Raw genomic sequence first — 20,251 nt, forward strand, 5'->3', positions numbered from 1 at the left:
ATCTTGACGGGCACGATCATTTGAAAGTGAAAGACACTGTGACAATCCAGCATTTTAGCACAAACGCATCCTGATGAGGTGGTCTCACTGCCATTTTCCTGTTGAGTCCTCTTCAGATTGGCAGCGGGAAAACTATCCATCCAGCCCAAGGTTGCAGCGAGACCCAGAGACTATCCTTGCAAGCAACAGTCGCAAGGAACGATTCACCCTGGATGGGACACCAGTCCATCACACACTTACAACAAGCCCTTGGAGAAAACTCCATTTTCTGCAAATAAAACACTTACACATGGAGGTCACAACAACACAAGGGGTGGGCACGGAGAGGACTGGGGTTGTGCATAATACAGAAAAGTGGAAGGGAACCCAAAACCTTGCGCAACGGGCCGGCACACTTTCTCTGAGAAAAGAAGAGTTTGGTTTAAAACCGCTGTTGTGGCGTAAGTAAGGAAAACAGAACATACATATTTTCCTTTGACAACCCAGATTAGAGTTCCCTGAACCCATGGCTACAGCCCCCCCTACAAAAGCACTTTTTTGTGTAGCTGGAGGCTGCAACCCTAAAGGACCCCCCAAATATTCATTGATAAAAGCACCCCAAATTTACCTACACAACCTAACGCTGCTAGAGAGTTTCATGTGGACTCAAAAGCTTACAAAAGCTCTCCAAATGATAGAAAATTCTCAATTAAACACTTTACTTTTACACACCCTGGTAGCTGTAAACCTTTAAGAATGGTTCATACACCGACTGCAGACAGGACAGGATTGGCGACAGGGAAGTTTACTGAGAGCTAAAATGGGGAAAAATTAAAATACCATCCTACAACCTTTTACAAGAAAGGTAGAGTGCGACGGGGCTATTACAACTTTTAAATAACGTCTGTGTTGTTGATTTGTTAAGTAAAATGTTAATTCTGAGGCCTTTAACCCCTCAGATGCACAGGCTTCAAATCCTAAAGAATCCTTCAATTTGAAAACTCGAGTTGAACTGGTGGGACAGATACAATCATTTTCAAAGTATACAAATGACATTTCCTAAAGATAAAACGTACCTGATACTTATAACCGATTGGGGAGATATACATTTAAATATTTCTTCTGTATCTTCTATCCTAAACACGTTATGATAATTTGGAATAAACACAAAATGTCTGTCCAATAACAAAACAGGCAGTCTCAACATTACCAACATCAACAAGGAAAGGAAAAAAAACGTCTAAACAGCCATAGTAGAGTCTGGCGGCTTTGAAAAGGCGTTTATTCGTGTTTAGGTGCGATGAGTACAGTAATAGAATAAATACATTTAAATTATTTCAGCATCGGAAAAAGTCAATATTAACCTACCTCACAAAAGCTTGTTCTCATTGTAAAAAGAAACACAGTAACGCCTATACATCATTATCAGACGCTTTTATTATGGAGGAAAAAAATGTCTCTCTGAACTTGGCCGTGTGAGAAGGGGGTATTTAAATTCTTCATTTTTCGAATAAAAACTGCAATTTCGTTCAGCTGGATACAAAGGGTGAAAATCGGGAGACAAAGAGCTACCAGCCGGCCATGCTGGTTTCTCTCGCTTAGCCTACGCTGGATATATATTTTAAGTTGATGTTTTCAGAAATCCCAGCAGCGAAAAAAGGCAAAACGTTTTTTTTTAAGTGTATTGATCCGCCCGGCCTCCCGTACCCTTCCCGGTCTGTATTTCCCCCATAAAATAATTTCATTCATTCGAGCTGAGCGGTGGCTCACAAGCACACGGACCAAGGAGAAACATCTTTCAGCTGACGAGCCGAGCGCAGGGGAAGGAGGAGGAGGAAAAGGAAAGAAGGAAAAGCTCCAGACCGGCAAACAAATGAACGAAGGGGAAAAAAAGCAAAAAATAGGACCCGTTTTCGTGAAAAGGCCACGTAGAGACTCAACGGAGCAATAATCGAGGGGCGCTTACCAGCTCAGGGCAAATGCAGGTCTCACCGCCGCGTCTTCCCCCTCGCTTTCTGCGGAAACAAAGAGCTCCCTGCTGGCTGCACCCCCCTCCCTCTCTCTGTCGCCTGACTGTATTTCTCCAGCCACACCAACCATAGAGTCTGAGCGTTAGCGCCCCCCCCTCCTTCTCTCTCTCTCTCTGTTTTGTTTTTTCTAAAACCCGGCCGGCTTGTCCGAGCGCAGGCGCAGTGCCGGCAGCACTGCAGGCGGAATGCGCCGCGGCAAAGAGGCCGGCCGGTGCGGCTCAGCCGGACGTGTTGGACGAGGTGGGGGGATGGGGTTGCTCTCAAACAGCGCCGAGTGCGCGTACGCGACTCGCTCACGTCTTGCACCTGAAGAGCAGTACACTGTCGTTTACCAAATTACCTCCTTTCACCCGTACTCTAGCACCAGAGTGGATTCAGAAATCGCACCGAGAGCGTAAATAGTTTGGTCGCTAAGCGTTTTTACGCAGTAATCGTGCATTTCCCCAGAGTCTCCTATATTCGTATGTTCCGAAAGGTACCTTGGCAACATGTTTAAAGTGGTCCCTGGAAACTAGTTTTTCCTCTCCCTAAGTTTTATCATCTGTTAAAAAGTGAGAATGAAGGGTCAAGCAAAATCCCGCTTGGGTCAGAAGATATCTTTTTTTTTAAATGACTAATTAGTTTGGGAAAAAAACCCAGAAGACACCAGGTTCTCGAGAAACGGAAGATGAGACTGCCGCTGGGTCGCGGGATGGAGCCCCAGCGCTCAGACTCCAGGAAGCCCAGGAGTGGAGTCGAAGACCTCGCCCTCCTCAGGGACCGGCGGCACGTCCATCCCGGCGGAACCGCGGAGCCCGACGCCCGGCCCGCGGCCGACGCTGCCTATCTCCGCGACGGCGCGCAGGCCCGAACCCCTGAAGCCGTTTCCGGGACGGCCTGGACGCACTGAGCACGCCGGCGCTGATTCGATGAGGGAGGACGGGCAGAGCAGCAGGTGTCTTCTGGCCCTGGCAGCACGGCTCGACCACCATCCTGGACAAGCCTTATGGGAATTCTAGCAAGGACCATGGACTCTCTCAGAGGCTGGTGCCACAGTGCCACTTGCGTGTCTTCCTCCAGCACTGCACCTCTGCCAGGAGACCAGTGCTGCCCAATTACTGACCCTCGTCCACATTCTCCCTACCCAGCCTGTTAGAACCAGTCGAGGAGAGGCAATACAGCACTGGAACACCTCTTGCTCCAGAGTCCAGCAAATCCCACATCGTTTATAAAATACATTTGAAAAATCATATCCCATATACAGCATACTTTTTCCCTCCAGTTCAAATAACTAGGTCCACCAAGTACATCGATCCTAGCTCTAGAGAGCTGGAAGCAGATGAACTGTTCTGATTAAGAAAATAAAAAGACAATTCAGGTTATACAGCGCCAATTTCGAAAGAAAACGGCCGATAAATCCCCCCCAGAACAGAATTAGGTAATTTTGCTGCAGGTAACTCGAACCAGCTTGAACACTAGAAATCTCAAACCAGTAGAAATGGGCAACACCCACTGCTCTTGTATTTGCATTGGCTTCTATCATTAAACCTTTAATTTATTATCACACTCCATACTGTACTGTTAATTGAAGCCACCCTATGTACATCTCACTGGGGAGAGATTTTCAATAAAATTCACAGAAACCCACCCTACAGTTAATCATTTTTTCCCATTTATATAAAGGTAAATCAAGATAAAGCAATTAAAACAAGCAGACCGTTGTAAATTTCTTTCTTCTTTTAAAAAACAATTTATTGTTTTTCAGCATGTTTTGTGCAAACTCTTCAGTGGAAAGACACAGGAAGAGGATTAGTTTGCTTTCAGAATCTTTTTAAGTACAATAAATCTGAATGCAAGGAGAACTAGACCTGATGATTTTGTTTGGAAAAAAAATGTTCCTAACTTTAAACATTGAATTAAACGGAAGTGTTTAAATATACACAGTACATATAAAGTTTTTTTTTTTTAAATGTACAATCCCCAGGTAGAAAACTGCATTACACAGCAGGGGTCCAACCCTGGAGTCAGATAATTTACACAGTAGATACGCATCAGGAACTATACTCCCGATACAAAGTCGGGCGTGACGATCGGGTTGTGCATGGCCTGTTGTGCGGGTTTGTGACTGGAATGACATCTTAGATCTTTCTCCACTATGCAGAGGGAAGAAACAACAGACTCCAGAAACATGGGTGGTAGGAAAAGAAAGCAAACAGATGTGGCCAAGCGTTACATTAGCACCGATTTGCTATGGTCCTCAACAGTGGTCTTTCGGTTGCTCTTTTGTCCCAAATATTTTAGGCCCAATAAATTAATGGTGCATAGTAACTGCAGGCAACATGGTACTCGAACCAGAGCTTTTCTATGACCGGGAAAAGGCAAAGCTATGGGAGCTCAGCACCTGTACTTCAACCCTGCAGTAGTGATTTTTGTTTTTTCCTGGCAGGAGAGCGCGTGCTAGCAAAGCACTGATGCATACGACCACCTAGGCCTGGATCCACTGTCACTTTCAAGCTAGTGGCATGTGCAGAGCCGTCCTGTCCACCGAAAAGATGGGCCGCGTCAGATGAATAACCCTTCATAGGAAGGCTAATGCTGACTTCGCACATAAGGTTCAGGGCTGTATATTAGAAAGGCCACACTACACAGACAATGCCTGACAGAGCCAGCCCAGACTGTGTAGCTATGAAGACGGGGCGACTTAACCACCCACCCCCTCAAGTTTGTGTGCCAAGACCAGTCAGAAAGATGCCGATAAAAACTGATTTAACTCTTAAAACCAGAAGGGCAGGGGATCAAGGAGAGGGTGTCAAAGAGCTAGGGATGTAGAAAGAAATCACAAAGCTCTCCGTTGGCACCCATCAAAGCAGAACACGCAGCACTTCCGGCCATGATGGAAACTGTACAAACGCTGACTGGGAGAGGGACGGATCTGAACATGCTGCTCAACTTGCTGGTGTAAACCTGAAAGCGCAGGCTGCTAGACAAAGACGACCGCTGAAATCCAGACGTGGGCGGCGGCGGGCGAAACTGACCCAGAGGGGGACAGTGCCTGCAGAGAGGAGGGACTACTGCTGTACTGCTCTGTTGACTGAAGTGTAATTCAGCACTTCAACTTGGTGAATCAGGCCACTATCCAGCACAGAAACAAAATTACCCGAGTGCAATTTGTGATGAAAACCCAGTGGAGAAGATCTGTGTGGCCAGATTCACATGGAAGGTGCTTGACTGGACAGAAGTCCGAACACGACCTGCAAATATAAACATCAGGCTGTATTTGCGATGGCAGTTTTGTTTGGCCCGAGAGGTAGGATGTTCTTCCTAGACTCGCCATATTCAACATGGGTATCCGATCAGGGCATAATCCCACAATGCAGAAGCCAGAGGAACATGTGTTACAGCTGTACGAGCCAGGAGTCAGCACTAGGATCCTTAAAAGGCCACAATCTGCCACACCATTCAGTTTGGGGTCCCCCATTCCAATTCGATAGGTCTGCATGTTTTCCCACTCAGTTCTTGAGCCAACTGAATTACAGCAGTGCAGTACCTTTCAGCAGCCCTTAAAGAGCCAGCACTCTAAAGAAAGCTATAAGATCTAATATGTGCCTGTCCTCCAGGACCGGACCAGCTGAAGACCCACAGCAACAGGCTTTAGTGGCTCTGAGGATTTGGGAAAGATTAGAGAGTCTTCTGGACTGGGGCCTTGCCGACACAGGTGGGCCTGTTTTCTACCTGAAGAGAGGAATGCTTAACCCCATGGCTAATTCGCCCCATTATCTGCGCTTACCATGCAGGAAAGAACCGACTTCCTGAAAAGATGACAAGTTTAACAGCATCCTCCACTCTCTGCTTAGATAACACAATTCGATACTTTGGCTTGCAGATGAATTTCAGGTAAGGCCTCTGTTCACAGCACACAGAGGGGAGCAGTGACTGTTGAGATCTTTTGCCCTATTACTATAAGCCTAAAGGTCACTTTGCTAACGTGAGCCTACGAGTTACTTGGTTTTACTCACAAAGGGCGTGTGCAGAACCTTTTCAAGCATCAGTGTTAAACAGAGCTGTGCAATGCAGAATTCATCTTCCAAGAGGGGGAGCACTTCGAGAAGACAATCTTCAATCACTAAAAACTCCTTTGCCGTTTTATAAATATAATCACATACTAAACGAAAGAACTTTGTCCGATTGTAAAAACGTCTTTAAAAAGGAAAGCCGGCTAGATTTGCATACCCAGGGCTCAGCGCTAACCCAACTCGGGAACAACTGCCCTTCGTTCAGAACAGGTTGCTCCCATTTCCAACTTAGCCGTCTGCACCTGCCCAGCATATCCCCGGAACAATTTGTTTTGAAGAAATAAAATAAATAAAAAAACACCACCAAAAGATGCAAAACAAAATCTAGACTCCCATCTTCTAGATTGTACAACTGAGGAAGTCATTTAACATTTCCTGCTAGTGTTAACGTGAGCTAACTAGAGTTTATGACTGAAAACTGGCACTGTAGGCCACAGAACAATGCAGCAATTGAGAGCACCGGAACTATTTGGGTACCAGCCGTGTGGTACAGAGCACACGATCACATGAGAAATCAACAGCAGAGTGGACAAATGTAGACAGCCAGCAGTTCTTCCACTCCATGCAGTTACAAGTACGATCCTTAATTTAAGAGTAGTCAGCAAAGGGGTCAGTTCATTCAGGACCGCTTCAATTAACTGGGGAGGGATCAAAGTCTTGCAATGGCATGGATAAGTAGGACGCTGGGCTACTTAAAGGGGTACAACCCTTTCAAGTTGCCGATTAAAAACAAAAAAACAAAAGACCCTAAAACCAGGATTAGCGACTCCAGTCCTCGCGAGCTGTAACATCTGGAAGAATCGCACATGTGCGTCTCAATGAGCCGCCGATTAAGACCCAAGAAAGGTCTCCTTGTCCAGTCCACCGGCTTGCAGACGGACAGGAGGCCGAAGGAGACTGCCGGCCCCTGTGGGCCACATTATCTGAAGAGCAGGGGGTGAGGGCGGCTCCTTGGCAGTCGCCCCGCGAGGTCACAACAAGACAAAGTCATCCATGCTGCCCCCGTGCGTCCTGGACAAGTGTCCCGCGGGCAGGATGCAGCCCCGGTGCGCGGAGGGCATTCCAGTGTGCTCTCCCAGCACGTAGTCCTGGCTCTGCCCCTCCGCAAAGGTGAAGATGGGGTACTTCTCCATGGGGGAGGAAGCCAGCGCCTGCAGGGAAAAAACAGGGATCCTGAGCGGACGTTCGGGTCACAGCAACACGCCAGACTACGTGGTGCAGAATTAAAACCAAGAGTCGAAAGGAGCTCAGCACGATGCATCGGTTCTAGCAAGCAAACGTTTTAAGTGTGATCTAGTTAAAAAAATTGAAGGTGGCCTTCAAAGACTTTGGCAAGGAATTCTAAAGTCTCACAACCCGTGTGAAATGTCTGCTCTCCATAGGCAGGGTTCCCACTCATTTTTTACCAACAAAATTACATTTCCACTACTTTTCCTGCATAATTTACATCATGCATGTCCTGGGCCTTCATCTTTTTGGAGTCACTCCCTTCATTTGGAGACACTCCCTCTCCCTTGTGCTTTTTGCTTCTCCTGTCTCTCCCCCTTCACACCTGAAGATGACTCGGAAGCAACAATCCCCGTACCCACACAGGAATCGGGGGACAAGAAGACGCACCCCCTCATCAGTGCGACCTGTCGGAGTGGTTTCATTATTTGATACTGGCCTATCAGGCGCTGGTGCCCCACAATTAGAGGTTAGAAGAGTGTTGTGTCTCAGCCTGGCACATCTGCTCTTCATTAGCTGGGGGGGTTGCTGTATTAGGTCCTAAATTGGGGCACCCTATTCTTCTCTCTCAGTCCGGGAGCAGAGTTAAAAAGGAAAAACAGCTGGGAAGGAGCAAACAGGAAACTCACAGCCGTGACAGCCGAACACAGAGACTCGAAGTCCTTCCTGCTCCTGGCGTAGAAGCCTATGGTACAGCTGGGGTCCATTCGGCTGAAGCTCATCTTCCGCGGGGAGTTACAGTGAAACGACTGGGGGAGGGGCAAAGAGAGAGAGAGAAAATAGGGTCAGTACATTTTCTTAATCTTTTTTTTTCTAAAGCCAACCTGGAGGAATGCGAGTGAGGTACTTATTCAAGAGTACAACAGCTCTGTCTTGCCCTCTCAACAGAAACTTAACTGATACTCCTCAGCGCCACAGCAGTCGGGTTAACAGCTGAGCGACAGCAGGGAAGCATGGCTCTTAACACACACACTGTTGCTGAACAGGATGAACATCCTAATCCTCCGCTTGTCTCAACACTCATCCCGTTCACCAGCAATTCTGTCAAATCAGTTAAATGCTTATTTCTAAGGTCAGGCCTTACAGGAATATGGTTAGATGAATAACAGGGGCAGCATGGTGGCACAGTGGCTCACAAAAAGAGCAGCACTGGTGCCCTGGGTTCAATTCTGGATCTAGGGTGCTATCTGTGTGGAGTCTGCATGTTCTACCTTGGTTTGCATGGGTTTCCTTCCACAGTTCAAGGCCTTCTGGTAGGTTAATACGCTAATGAGCAAACTGGCCCTGGTGCAACTGTGTGCCCAGCAATGGACTGGCATCCCGTCCAGAGTATCCCCTGCCTTGTGCCCGTTATTTGCCAGGATAGGCTCCAGCTCACCACGACCCTGAACTGGATGAAATGGATTGATGTTGGTTCTGCCCATAGAAATAAGCATTGCAAGAGGACTGGCTAAAAATGCTCCCCATTTTTGGAATCATCTCTTCCCCACACACAAAGTACTTTTAATAAGCACGAGGACGCAGACTCTTACACACTGCAGGCGGTGGGAAGGAGGGCATGAGTGATTTCCCCCTGCAGAACGACAGTGCTCTGTGGCTGCACAGCGTTCCTAAAAAAGAACTAGGAAAGTTCTAACCTCCAGTGGGAAGTGGTCTCTAGTGACGTCCACCACAGCTTGACAGTAGTGTGGGTCCAAATACAGCAACTGCTCATCTGTCCAGCAGAAAAAGGTCAGGAGGAATGGTCAGAAACAGATGCAGCGATGCCAAAAATTCAGACTGTGCCATATTCTTTCCACATCTTACCTTGGAACCCAATGAAGTAGAGGGAGTGTTTGGGCTTCCCCCCAATGATTCCAATACAGCAGTCTAAACTGAGAATGCTCTACAAGGAGAGAGAAAGGGAGACATTCCTGGTGTCATGAGCAGGGCTCACATTTCCAAATTATATCACTCACTGCAAGACATGGCAAAACACTTTAGATAGGCTAGGAAACCATTCACACAGAGACGTAGTGCACTATAGAATTCCTCCACCGGCAGGAATCACTCATATCTTAGGTGTTGGCTGCGTAATAGTCACTGAATATCAAAATCTTCTGGGTGATACTTCATCCAAATTGATCTATAGTTTAAAGCTGCATAAGTTGTTTGTAAACAAGAGATTGGTTTTGGATTTTAGACCTTAAAAGAGCTTCAAGTGCTGGAAAAAATCTGGGTACAGCAGCAACATCCACCACCTGGAGTTCGAATCCATGACCCTCTGGTCCAGAGCCTGGAGCCTTGACCACTATCCACACTGCTGCCCAGGAAGAGCAAACAGGCCTGAAGATTCAAGTCAACACATGTTCCCCGGCCACAGATTAGCACACCATTCATGGGGCAGGGGTCTTGCACTCAGGGTATTCAATACTGTAAGGCACTGAAGACCGTAAAGAACTTGAAACTCCCCCTGCGACAGGCGCAGAGCCTCTGTTCAGGAATAGCAGTACCTTGACGCACTCCGTGTAGACTGGGTTGAGAGTCTCACCCCCCAGGCGGACAGGAACCAGGATGATGACCGACTTCCAGCTGGGGCTGGGTGCAGACAAGCCCTCCGTCACGCCCTGCTCACACAGCCTCGCCACGTCGCCCTTGTACACTGAGCAGAAAGACATCAGCACAGCTCAGACCCTGGCCTGTGGCAATCGCCTTGCAGCTGCAAAACTGTTAATCACTCCACAGTGACCAGGAGTCAGTCTTAAGCAAACTAGACATAAGGTACAGGGTTTTGAGGTTGTGAAAGTTAAGGTAAAACGCAGGGCACTCACCAGTACAGTCCTGAGATACATAAACTGCCAGATTTCGGATATCTGTGGCGTTTGCAACAGCTTTGCTGGAAAGACAGAAGAGGAATCCCTTTAGAGATGAGCTTCCTTCTAGATTATACACAGTCTCCTAGCAGCGATGGTTTAAATGGTCATGGAAGTTTTTGGGAAAACAGATACAAGGTTAAAATCTGCATGAATCTTTCAGGAGAGGTCGGGACATCACTGTAGTTTAAAACAGTTATCTGGAACATGCAACGAGCCCAGACCTTCGACTAAAGTGCCGCAGGGGGCTCTCCTTTGCATACCGAAAGAAGAAAGTATCAGGGAGCACCAGCACAAAGACCTGCACCTGTTTTGATATCAACCCCCCACCCCCTCCCATGATCAGCTGACTGTACATAGAAACCACTATTCAAAGCAAAGCAGAACTATTAATTAGCCAGAATAAGACATGTATACAGCCATCTGGGATAACCAACAATCCCATTAAAGAGCTTAGTCTGACATCACAATAGCAATAAGGGTTGTGTTGTGTTTTATTAGGATTCAGGTACTGGCATTTGAAGAGGGTAGCAGATGTCACAAGTATAACCATCTGTAAATTCAGCGTCAAGGTCCTGATGAAATATTAATAACGTAAGATTTTGCTCCTGTAGTCAAGTCCATGCAAGTTTGCTCAGCACAAGTGAGCAAGTGCCACATTTCCCCACAAACTGATGTTAGCTGATAGAAGCACACACAGATCTCTCGTCCCGCGCAGAGCTGGGTGAAAGCTAGGCTCTTACCAGATGATGTGTGCCACAATGGAGGGCCCATACCAGTCCCCCGCCTTCTTCCCTGAGCTCTTGCCCAGCTCCACCAGCTGGTGCACCCCGAAAGGGGCGTGAGGGTGATCCCCGAACCAGGACACCACTCGGCGGTGCACAGCCTCGGAATGCGGGTCCTGGCTGTGCCCCGGGGGGGCCCTCCTCCCTGACCCCTCGACGCCGCTGCCGTGCCCCCGGGGAGGCTGGCAGGGAGCCCGGGAGAGGGGTGGGCCAGGAAACAGCCCCCCGCGGGAGGGGGAGCGGGGCTTCAGCACCTCCATGTCAACGTCCGCCAGCTGATGGGCGCCCGGCCACGTCCACTCTGCAAAGACACCCCATTATTTACCGCTACAGCGGCCGACACCCCTGCAGTAACTCGGCTCAGCCCGAACCTCAACAGGAGAGAATCCTGAGCTCTTCCAGGCGATCAGCTCTGCAGATGATCAGAGCCTCAGCCTGCACAGTTTGCTCCAAGGTAAACCTGGGAGAAATCCCAGACTTCCAACTTGTTTAACATGTTGGCAATTACAGATTTTAACACAAATGCCAAATAGTTAAATCAATGCATCCATGCATTTGCCTCGCTCTATCCCTTTGTGCTAGAATCTGGAAACTGTGAATCTACATGCATCCTTTCATATTCCTCCTGACATGACCCGGTGCACAGGAATAAAACAACTTGAATAAAATCAGCCATGCACTTGTACTTCACAGCCCATCGCAGGAGTACAAGCACCAGCTGGAATCTGCTCACACTGCCTGATCACTCTCTGCTGAAAGAGCTGGCCCGGGCAGGCTCACTGACCTGAGGGCAGCAGGTGTGCCAGCAGGCCCTGCGCCAGCAGCATCTGCCCGCTGCGCAGCATGCAGCCCCAGCCGCAGTCCGTGGTCCACACCGAGCCCTCCAGCTGCGGGAACTCCCGCCGGTAGGTCAGCCACAGCCGCGACACGAAGTCCCGCTGGAAGCGCTCCACCTCGTCTGCAAGGGAGAGGGACAGCTGGGTCACGGGGCGCCCGCGGTACAGCCGCTCAACCTGGACCACCGCTACCGCGGTTACCATCGGACACCTCTACCGGGCCTAGCGGCTCAGGGGGTTCTACAAAACCGTGGGGGGGGTCCCCTTTAAAAACCCTGGGCCATTTCCGCACACAAAAAACTCAGCGTGCTGTGCTACAGCTAATAAGAAGTTTAAAAAAGTTAAAAGGGAACTACAGTTAATCAGGGCTGGGTTCAAATATATTCAAAAGCTGTTTCCTGCAGAATATTCCTAAAAAAGCACAGCCCCAAAAGCAACTCTACCCATATTGCTGCATCACAGTCATTTACACATCAACATATATCAAACCAGGCAGCACACATAGGTACTATATAGGACGAAACCAGAAGTCCTCAGAACACCACGCCCCCCTAATCTAAATCCCCACATCAATATCGCTTTCTTACTGTGTTTTCAGATACTATGCAAGACCTCGGACAGTTAATATGATCAATGTGCTGTTGAAATAAATGAAACGCAATATCGGTTGTCCAACACACAGGAGAACGGTGCCAATCCAAAGTGGTGTTCTCCACTGACAGGCGTGAACATACCTTCATCGTTGAGCACGTAGATCCGGCCCAGCAGGATCAGGGGGGAGGTCTTGTTGAAGCTGGTCTTCATTTTGACTGACCACCCTGTTGAAGGGGGGAGGAGAAGAGAAACGAGAGATTTAGCACAACGAAAGCCACAACGAAGCTCTGGTGCTAGGAACACACATTTTCCCCAGCTGCTCCATCTTTTGTGTGGTCTATCACCCTACAGCCTATATGATTCTCCGTTGTCTGTGCCTGACCGCACAAATCCATCACCCTGTAATTAAGACATTCAGCTGCCAGTTATTGTTTCACTACATAGTTTAATGCAACATTTCATTTTAACACTTGCTTCTGTTAGGTCAGTGCTCTGACCTAACAGTAATTGACCTAACGATAATTTTTTGCTCGTACGGGGCAACTAAAATTCAAGAAAAGAAAAACTATTTTCTAAACCAGACATTGGCAGCTCTGGTTCTGGAGAAGGAACAGTCTTCCAGTAACAGGAAAAGCAGGTTTTGTTCCCAACTTCCCAATGCAGAATATTACAGCAATCAGAAAAACCAGACCAACTTCCCCAAGCAGAGCAAATACCAGGTCCAGTGAAGACACTGAGCTTGACATACTGATATGTGGAAGCTGCGTGGAAGTGTGCTTAAAACCAAGAGCTGGAGACCTCTTTTTTTTACACAAAGAGTGGTGGGGGTGTGGAACTAGCTACCTAGCTATGTTGTTGAAGCAGATACGTTGGATTCCTTCAAGAAAAGGCTGCAAGAGGTCATTGAATTAACTAGCTACTGACAGGCTGGACCAGAGTGTAACCTGTCTTCTGTTCTGATTGAGAGCCAGGGTCACAGATCCCGGCTGCGGTCGGGCTGGGTGCTCTGCCCGTGCTGTACTGACCGTACTTGACGTTGTTCCAGGCGGACATCAGCTTGGCTTTGAGGCGGTCCACCTCATCCGGCTCGTCGTTCCCAAAGTAGTTCCTGGGGTCACGGGGCGGCCTCCTGCCAGCAGGGGGCAGCAGATCCTCCTGCTGGGCCCCGGCCCTGTACTGCGCTGCGCTGGGAGAGACCGAATTCATGGCCTCGGGGATGTGGCTCGTGGGGGGTCCGCAGCTGCCTTCCGTCTCGGGGACTCTCATAGCCTCGGCACCCTGGTGGGGGGGGCGAGAGCAATCAGGTCAACTAATACAAAAAGTCACACCTAACCCAAAAAACACCCTGGTATCAGTTCTAATATTTCTTGTGGAACAGGCCACGATGTAGATGAAAAACAATACCAGGAAACAGTCGAGGAAAGCACCGCGTGACGTGGTTTGAAGGAATCCGCTCTCAGACTGAAGAGACACGAGACGTAGCTCCGGGAGAAACAACACGACACACTTGCACACAGACAGTGAGTCCTATTGAGGCTGCCTATTGCACAACAGGCCGTGACAGGCGTCAGCCATTTACCGACGTGCACAACAGAAACTAAAACGTAGCCCTTTTAACCACAGAAGAGGACTTCACAAAGGCTGGAGGCCAAGAGGAACACTGAACATTCAGCCCTTCAAAAAAAAAAAAAAAAAAGGCATGGGACTTGCACGAGACTGGGAAAAAAAGCAAAAATTCAACCCCCCACCAATTGTTTCACTTTTGGTTGGATGGCCATCCAGTCTAAATATACTCTCTGCAGTTTACCTTGGGCAAACAGTCACAACAGTAAATCAATTGGGGACTCTGACAAGTGAAAAAAGGCATTTAACAGCTAATACCTAGGTGTGCGAACTCTTTGGCATTCAGCACTTTGTGAAAGACACTTTCCCTGAAAGGCACTAGATAAGGTTTGCTGAAAAACGTCAATCACTTTAACAGATAAGATCTTCAGCTGTTCAAATTCTGCTTCACCAGAATCTGCATCTTGCAAAGGACTGCGTACAGTCCTGAAATGGATCTCACTGCTATGCAACTGGGAGTCTGCTTTTCGTTTCCCTTCCCAGAAACACCCCACACCCTGTTTGGGAAGTATCATTTCCCAGGTTCTGTACTTGACAGTGTCTGGAGTTTTAGGATATTGTCAAATCAATCAGGGCAGCTACCATTCTCCTCTGATGCGTGCTCTGTGTAGCTCCTCAGCCGTCCCTGTGCTCTGCTAAAGGCCATCATGTGACATTTTGTAGACTATAAACCTACTGTTACATAGTATATTACAGTAGGGCTTTTCAACTCCAAGCACATGCTTTCCTGCTATAGAAATCTAGGGCACATAGAAGTGGAATGCTCAATCAATGGGGGCTATTTCACTACATAAGCAGAAAAGCTCTTCAATAATACTACCTTATTCCTTACACTCAGATAGCACTGTTCTGGTCATTCTACTCAAAAGCTATATAGGTAATGGGGACTCCCCTCCGCCACTACCAGTGTGAAGCCCCCATGTGGATGATGTGATGGCAGCAAAGTGCACCAGTACACTCACCACACATCAGCTATCAGTGGAGAATAATGAAGCTAATTCAGAGATGGGGATTTACTAGGAGGCCATGATTGGTAAAGGACAGGGGGAAGTTCGGCCAGGACACCACTACTCTATTTGAGAAACACCCTGGAATTTTCCCTGACGATGAAGAGTCAGGAATTTAGTTTTACATCTCATCTGAAGGGCAGTGCTTTTTTTACAGTATAGTGTCCCCGTCACTATACTGGGGCATTAGGACCCACAGACTGCAGGGTGAGCGCCCCCTACTGGTCTGACTAATACCTCGTCAGGCAGCAACCTTAGCTTTCCCAGGAGGTCTCCCATCCAGGAACTGACCAGGAGCACACCTGTAGAGATTCAGTGGGCTGCCAATTGTGAGTTGCAGGGCAACACAGCAGCTCATACAATTCTTTAGCAATTTCACTTTCTTCCCACATATTCTAGTGCATTTCATGCAGAAAAAAAGGAATCCACCCACCCATTCGCTAAAATCCTTTTTCCAATTCAGGGTCAGAAGTGAAATGGAGCCTAACCTGGCAAGCAGACGCAAGGCGGGGTCCACCCTGGACAGGACACCAGTCCTTCGCATGGCAGACGCAGACAAACACACACCAATATCGATTTTCCCAGAAGCCAGCTAGACTACCATTATGATTGGGACTGTGGGTGGAAGGTGGAAACCGGAGCACCCGACGGAAACCCACACAAACCTGGAGAGAACGTGCAAACTCCACACAGACTGTACCCCAGGAACTGACCCCAGGGCGCCAGTGCTGTGGACCACTGTGCCATGCAAACAAAAGCAAGCCGAGTTCTATTTGTGCTTGAGCCGTCTTGTCATAGGTGTATATTCAGTTGATCAGTGTATCAAGTTTGGACATCTATAGTGTTGTCGATTTTAAAGAATTATATTAAATTATCCAACCCCTGACCAAGAACAAGACAACACAGCCCCTCCTGATTAAGTCACAGTAGGCATTGTTCCCTTATCACCTACTGATTCAATCGGTTGGGGGCATTCAAGCCAACACTGACAAGGGGTAAGGAAGACAATAGGTAAGCAATTAACATAACGGGTTCGAGAGCTCCTGATTTACATTCTGGATTCAGAAGGAAAAGAACAGGCTAAGCTTTTCATTCACTGCATATAGGCTCTCGGCACGGAAGAAGGAGGGGGAGGGGAGGTTGAAAGAGCACCACGTTTCTCTTCTCCCAAAACCTTCCAGGCTACAAAGCTTTTACCAGAGACCAACCCCGGGTTAGACAACGTGGTTTATCGGTATCACTGGACTGACCCCGGAGAAAGAGATGCCAACCCTCTGAAGAAATCGCCGGTTTATTTTTTAACATAGAACTAAAACTCCTCTCCCACCGTGCAAAGATTAACCAACTCCGGGCACACCACTGACCATCTTGAGGAGATGTGTACACAACACGACCAGCAGCATAGAATTCCAGCTCCAGTTTTATTATTAGGCTGAAGCCATTTATGGGCACGACAAGTAGGGCGCACGGTGTCACCTGTGATACGAATGAGAATTCCGACATTTCCCCCCAGAATGCACGTTAATAGAAACCGGAGTGGAGCAACGATCGTGGGATGAACTGAAATTGTTTTAGCAAAGCTGCTGATCTTAAGAGGCTTGTTCGCATCCCTAGCTCTAATCTAGATTTAAAGATTTTCCAAGCCCTTGAAGAAAAAAAAACACATGTATATGAGAATGTGTTCATCCTTCTTCATTAATGCAAGCAGAAGGCTGTAGGTCGGAATTTAGTTGACAATGTAAATGCACTTAAGGATCGATACATAATTATACTCGTTCTGCAGCACATAGCGTGTGCGTGAATTGTATTAACTGCAAATGTCCAAATTCGCTAAAAGGCACGCATGTAATACCACAGTATAATCCATCACACATTTCAAATCTAGTTTTATCTCGGCTCGATGAGGGGACAAAACATACAATGCAACAACCGCAGAGTGTCTAACAGAAAAGTACCCCGATATCCAAAAGATTCGTAAATAAAACAGTTCTCACCTAAATTTGCAGATCTCCATCGTCGCAAACAGCATTTACAAGTTAACTTTTCACTTAAAACAGCTGAAGACAGGAAGATCGAAACACTGTTTTGTTTATCTTAGTGCTGGTCAGTATCATCACTCTTTTAAAATACAGCTAAGCAGAAAAAATATAATTTTAGCCTATTTCTGTGCAACACTCGCATCCTTAATAACTGACGCTTCCTATCTGAGTCCAGATATTTAAGTCACGAAAACATCAGAACTCAAAATGTTCTTGTAAACGCTGTGGCGAAGAAAATAGATGTTCACTGTTCCGGAAATTATAACAAGCCCCCGCTCTGACGAAAACCGAAAGGCCAGCCCATGGCTTTTTCGGATTGGCTAATGCACAATCATTCCTTTTATTGATTGGGTAAAGATACGTCAATCACGATGGAACGCCCAAATTCTGTCTCCCATTGGTCCTTGAGCTCATGTGACCATAAACACTACCCATGGTCCCCCATCATCACCGCTTTTGAGTTCACCTACAAAAGATCACGACGTTTTATCTGTTGCCTTCTGGGAAGTGTAGTTTAATGTGTAGCTACATGTCGCAAAAAACAGAAGGCAACGAAATTAGGTCCTCCTGAAGTGTCTATTTATATATCTATGTATATATACAGTACATAAGAAAGTATTCCTCGTGAGTGACCCAAATGACTGGTCCTCATTTTTACAACAAAAATCATCACAGAGATGTAATATGTTAAAATGGGTAGATTGGACACAGTTGGTCACTTATAATAAAAAATATTGAGGGTATCAAAAGTTTTTTTTTAATTATAATCTAGAAAATATTGGCATAAAAAAATAAATCAGCTGAAAAAGAGATAAAACACGCAAACATGGGCTGGCAGGTGAACAGCATTGTGAGACATCAGGTTCAGGGGTAAAGGGTCTGCATTATACCCAAGGGCACTGGGAAACATCCAAGAACTTTGCTGAGGAAGCCGTGTGGTCTGGAGGAGAAGGACAGAGTCATATTCCTGTCTCAAGTCCAGTCTCTCCCTGTGCCACCTGAGCGAGCTCCGGCCTTCAGAAGAGACAGCAATAACCACGATCCTCTGTAAGGTCTTCAGACAAGGCTGCTGATGCCTGGCTTATTGTCAGAGACTGAAAAAAAAGGTGTGGGATGAAAGTGTGGATCTTGATGGCCAGGGTCTCAGTAAGGGGGGGGGTTTGTCCTTCCTTGTTCTTAAGCTTCCCACTGATCAAGGCTCCAGGCACAGACACTTGTTAATTGCCACACAGTTCAGAATGTATGGCCATGTGGGGATGCAAGACAGGTTTAACTGCTTTCCCTGTGACCGGGGATGGGGTGGGGTGTGGCCTCCAGACCAGGGTGCGAATACACCATGCATCGCTACACCTGACCGTCTGTATGCAGCCAGTTGCTCAGAGCACACCCCTGAGAACAAGTCCCGAGCCCCTGAATTCAAAACGCCCTGGTCAGGAGAATTCAGAGGACTGGAGATGGAGGATTGTGAGAGCAATTCCAGGCTTGGACCGAGGAGAGGACTCGGACAGCAGGGAGTCTAGAGAGCAGCTGAGGAAGGCTCTGGCACCATCTCCCCCCACCTGACGTCGGACTCGGAAAAATCAAGGGGCTGCTGTTCAGGACACACTTGGGATTGAGGCGGATGACCGAAACTACATTTCTTTTCTAACAAAATAAATGTTATTCCACAATAGACATCTTACGATGAGTGTGCATGCCAGCAAAACTATACAAGTCCTACTATATAGCTCAAGTTGGGAACTGCGTCAGCATGCGGAGGCTGCAAAGGAACAAGTGAAGGCTTACTCCATGCCGAAAAGAGAAGAAAGAAACACAACGTTTCCACACTCTTCTTCTTCTGACACCCAAAGAAGGCTCCATAGCTGAAATGTTGCGTTTCTTTTCTCTTTTCAGCATGGAGTAAACCTGTACTTCTTCCTTTGCATCTCTACTTTATTGCAAACGTTCTTAAAAGAGTGATTTGTCCTTTCTTGAGCTGAGCAAGGGGTGGCTGGGGCTGGGCTCGCCCAGGAAAAGAGTCCCTCCAAGCCTTACATAGCTTCTTTACTTTGGAGCACCAACTCACCAGCCAGGAGCTGTTTTCAGAGGACAGAGAGGCCGGACTGTTCTTTTGGGACCTTGGACCACTGTTCCCATGCTGATGCAGCTAATTTACTGTCATTTTTATGCCTTAAGTTTAAAAGGATCCTTATTCTAGGGTACTTTATTATATACATTGATTGATTTAAGGTCATCCAGTCTGGCTATAGACTTCCTTTCTCTACTGGGATGTTTTGATCTTACTCAGTTTGTTTGTTTTTGCTTAAGACATTTCATTGCCAGCAACTACTGCTGCACTCTGTAATGTTCTGCATTTGATAAATAAACTTTGATTGATTGATTGATTGTAACCCTAGATTACAATCTAGGACAAAGGACACACCCTAGATTTAATCATTGCAAATGACCATTTTGTCTGCTCCCACTGCTCCCCCTTGATCTAGACCTCTCTGACCACTTAGCTATTCCCTTCAATCTGGAATGACCTGTTTCTAACACCTCCCCATCATGCTCTGTAATTGTCCACAACTGGTGATCAATTGATCAGCCAAGGTTTACAAAGTCTGTTCTATCCTCCTTATCTTGTTTCTCTAAGGTTTGTTATCTAAATCTACTCTGAACTAACTGTAGAAAGTCCTAATTTTGCAGCCAGAATCCTGACCAGGTCTAGTGCAAGTGTTCACATCACTTCTAGCCCATCTACACTCTATGGGTGACAGGGCCTTCTCCTGTTATGGCCCCAAGCTCCTGGAACTCTCTCTCCAAGGATATCAGAGAGTTAGTTTCTCTAAACCCCTTCAAATCCAGACTCAAAACTTTCTTCTTTGGAAGTGCCTTTACTTAACTGGTTCCATTCTTTACCCCTCTGCTCCTAATATACTTAGTACCACCATCCACGGTCTCCTCTGTATATTGTAATAGTGTTTTATCTTGTGTATTCTTTTTATTTATTGTAGTTGTCATTCTGTAAAGTGCTTTGAGAGGCCACCTTTCTATATAAAATAAAGTTAATTATTATTACTGGTGTCCATGGTGTACTAATGCAGGTCTGGAGCTGTGTCCCTGGGGAGTACTTACTGTGTCCTGGATTCTGTGTTTTTTTTTGGGTAGGGAATGAATTGTGCGATTACAAGACAATAAAGATGACACTTATCAATAGTAGTGACGCTTGGTAGTCTGTAGGTCCG

The 20,251-nt window shown here is 47.1% G+C and overlaps 2 protein-coding genes across 19 annotated transcripts in view; both read right to left on the reverse strand.

The window, feature by feature from the left end:
* The window catches only part of LOC148650089 (SWI/SNF-related matrix-associated actin-dependent regulator of chromatin subfamily A member 4), a 36,382-nt gene extending 34,176 nt beyond the window's left edge, over positions 1–2,206 (reverse strand). For 5 of the 18 annotated variants that reach the window (XM_088603547.1, XM_088603538.1, XM_088603537.1 and 2 more), the window contains exon 1: positions 1,946–2,202. The gene's annotated coding sequence lies outside the window, so the exon portion shown is untranslated. Of the gene's footprint in view, positions 1–1,945 lie in introns of all 18 variants that reach the window. The other 13 variants (XM_088603549.1, XM_088603548.1, XM_088603545.1 and 10 more) reach the window with 5 other exon arrangements.
* Positions 2,207–3,707: 1,501 nt separating this feature from the next.
* atg4da (autophagy related 4D, cysteine peptidase a) lies at positions 3,708–17,294 on the reverse strand. The gene is made up of 11 exons (XM_088603550.1): positions 16,980–17,294; positions 13,381–13,633; positions 12,496–12,579; positions 11,710–11,883; positions 10,884–11,226; positions 10,099–10,163; positions 9,781–9,929; positions 9,095–9,173; positions 8,926–9,002; positions 7,918–8,037; positions 3,708–7,212 (listed from the first exon to the last, which is right to left on the reverse strand). Exons 2-11 carry the CDS (start codon positions 13,619–13,621, stop codon positions 7,033–7,035), a joined length of 1,512 nt encoding a protein of 503 aa, XP_088459676.1. The 5' UTR covers positions 13,622–13,633; positions 16,980–17,294; the 3' UTR covers positions 3,708–7,032.
* Positions 17,295–20,251: the final 2,957 nt, after the last annotated feature.

This window comes from Lepisosteus platostomus, chromosome 13 (assembly GCF_059453375.1).
Source record: "Lepisosteus platostomus isolate fLepPlt1 chromosome 13, fLepPlt1.hap1, whole genome shotgun sequence".
Taxonomy (NCBI): Eukaryota; Metazoa; Chordata; class Actinopteri; order Semionotiformes; family Lepisosteidae; genus Lepisosteus; species Lepisosteus platostomus.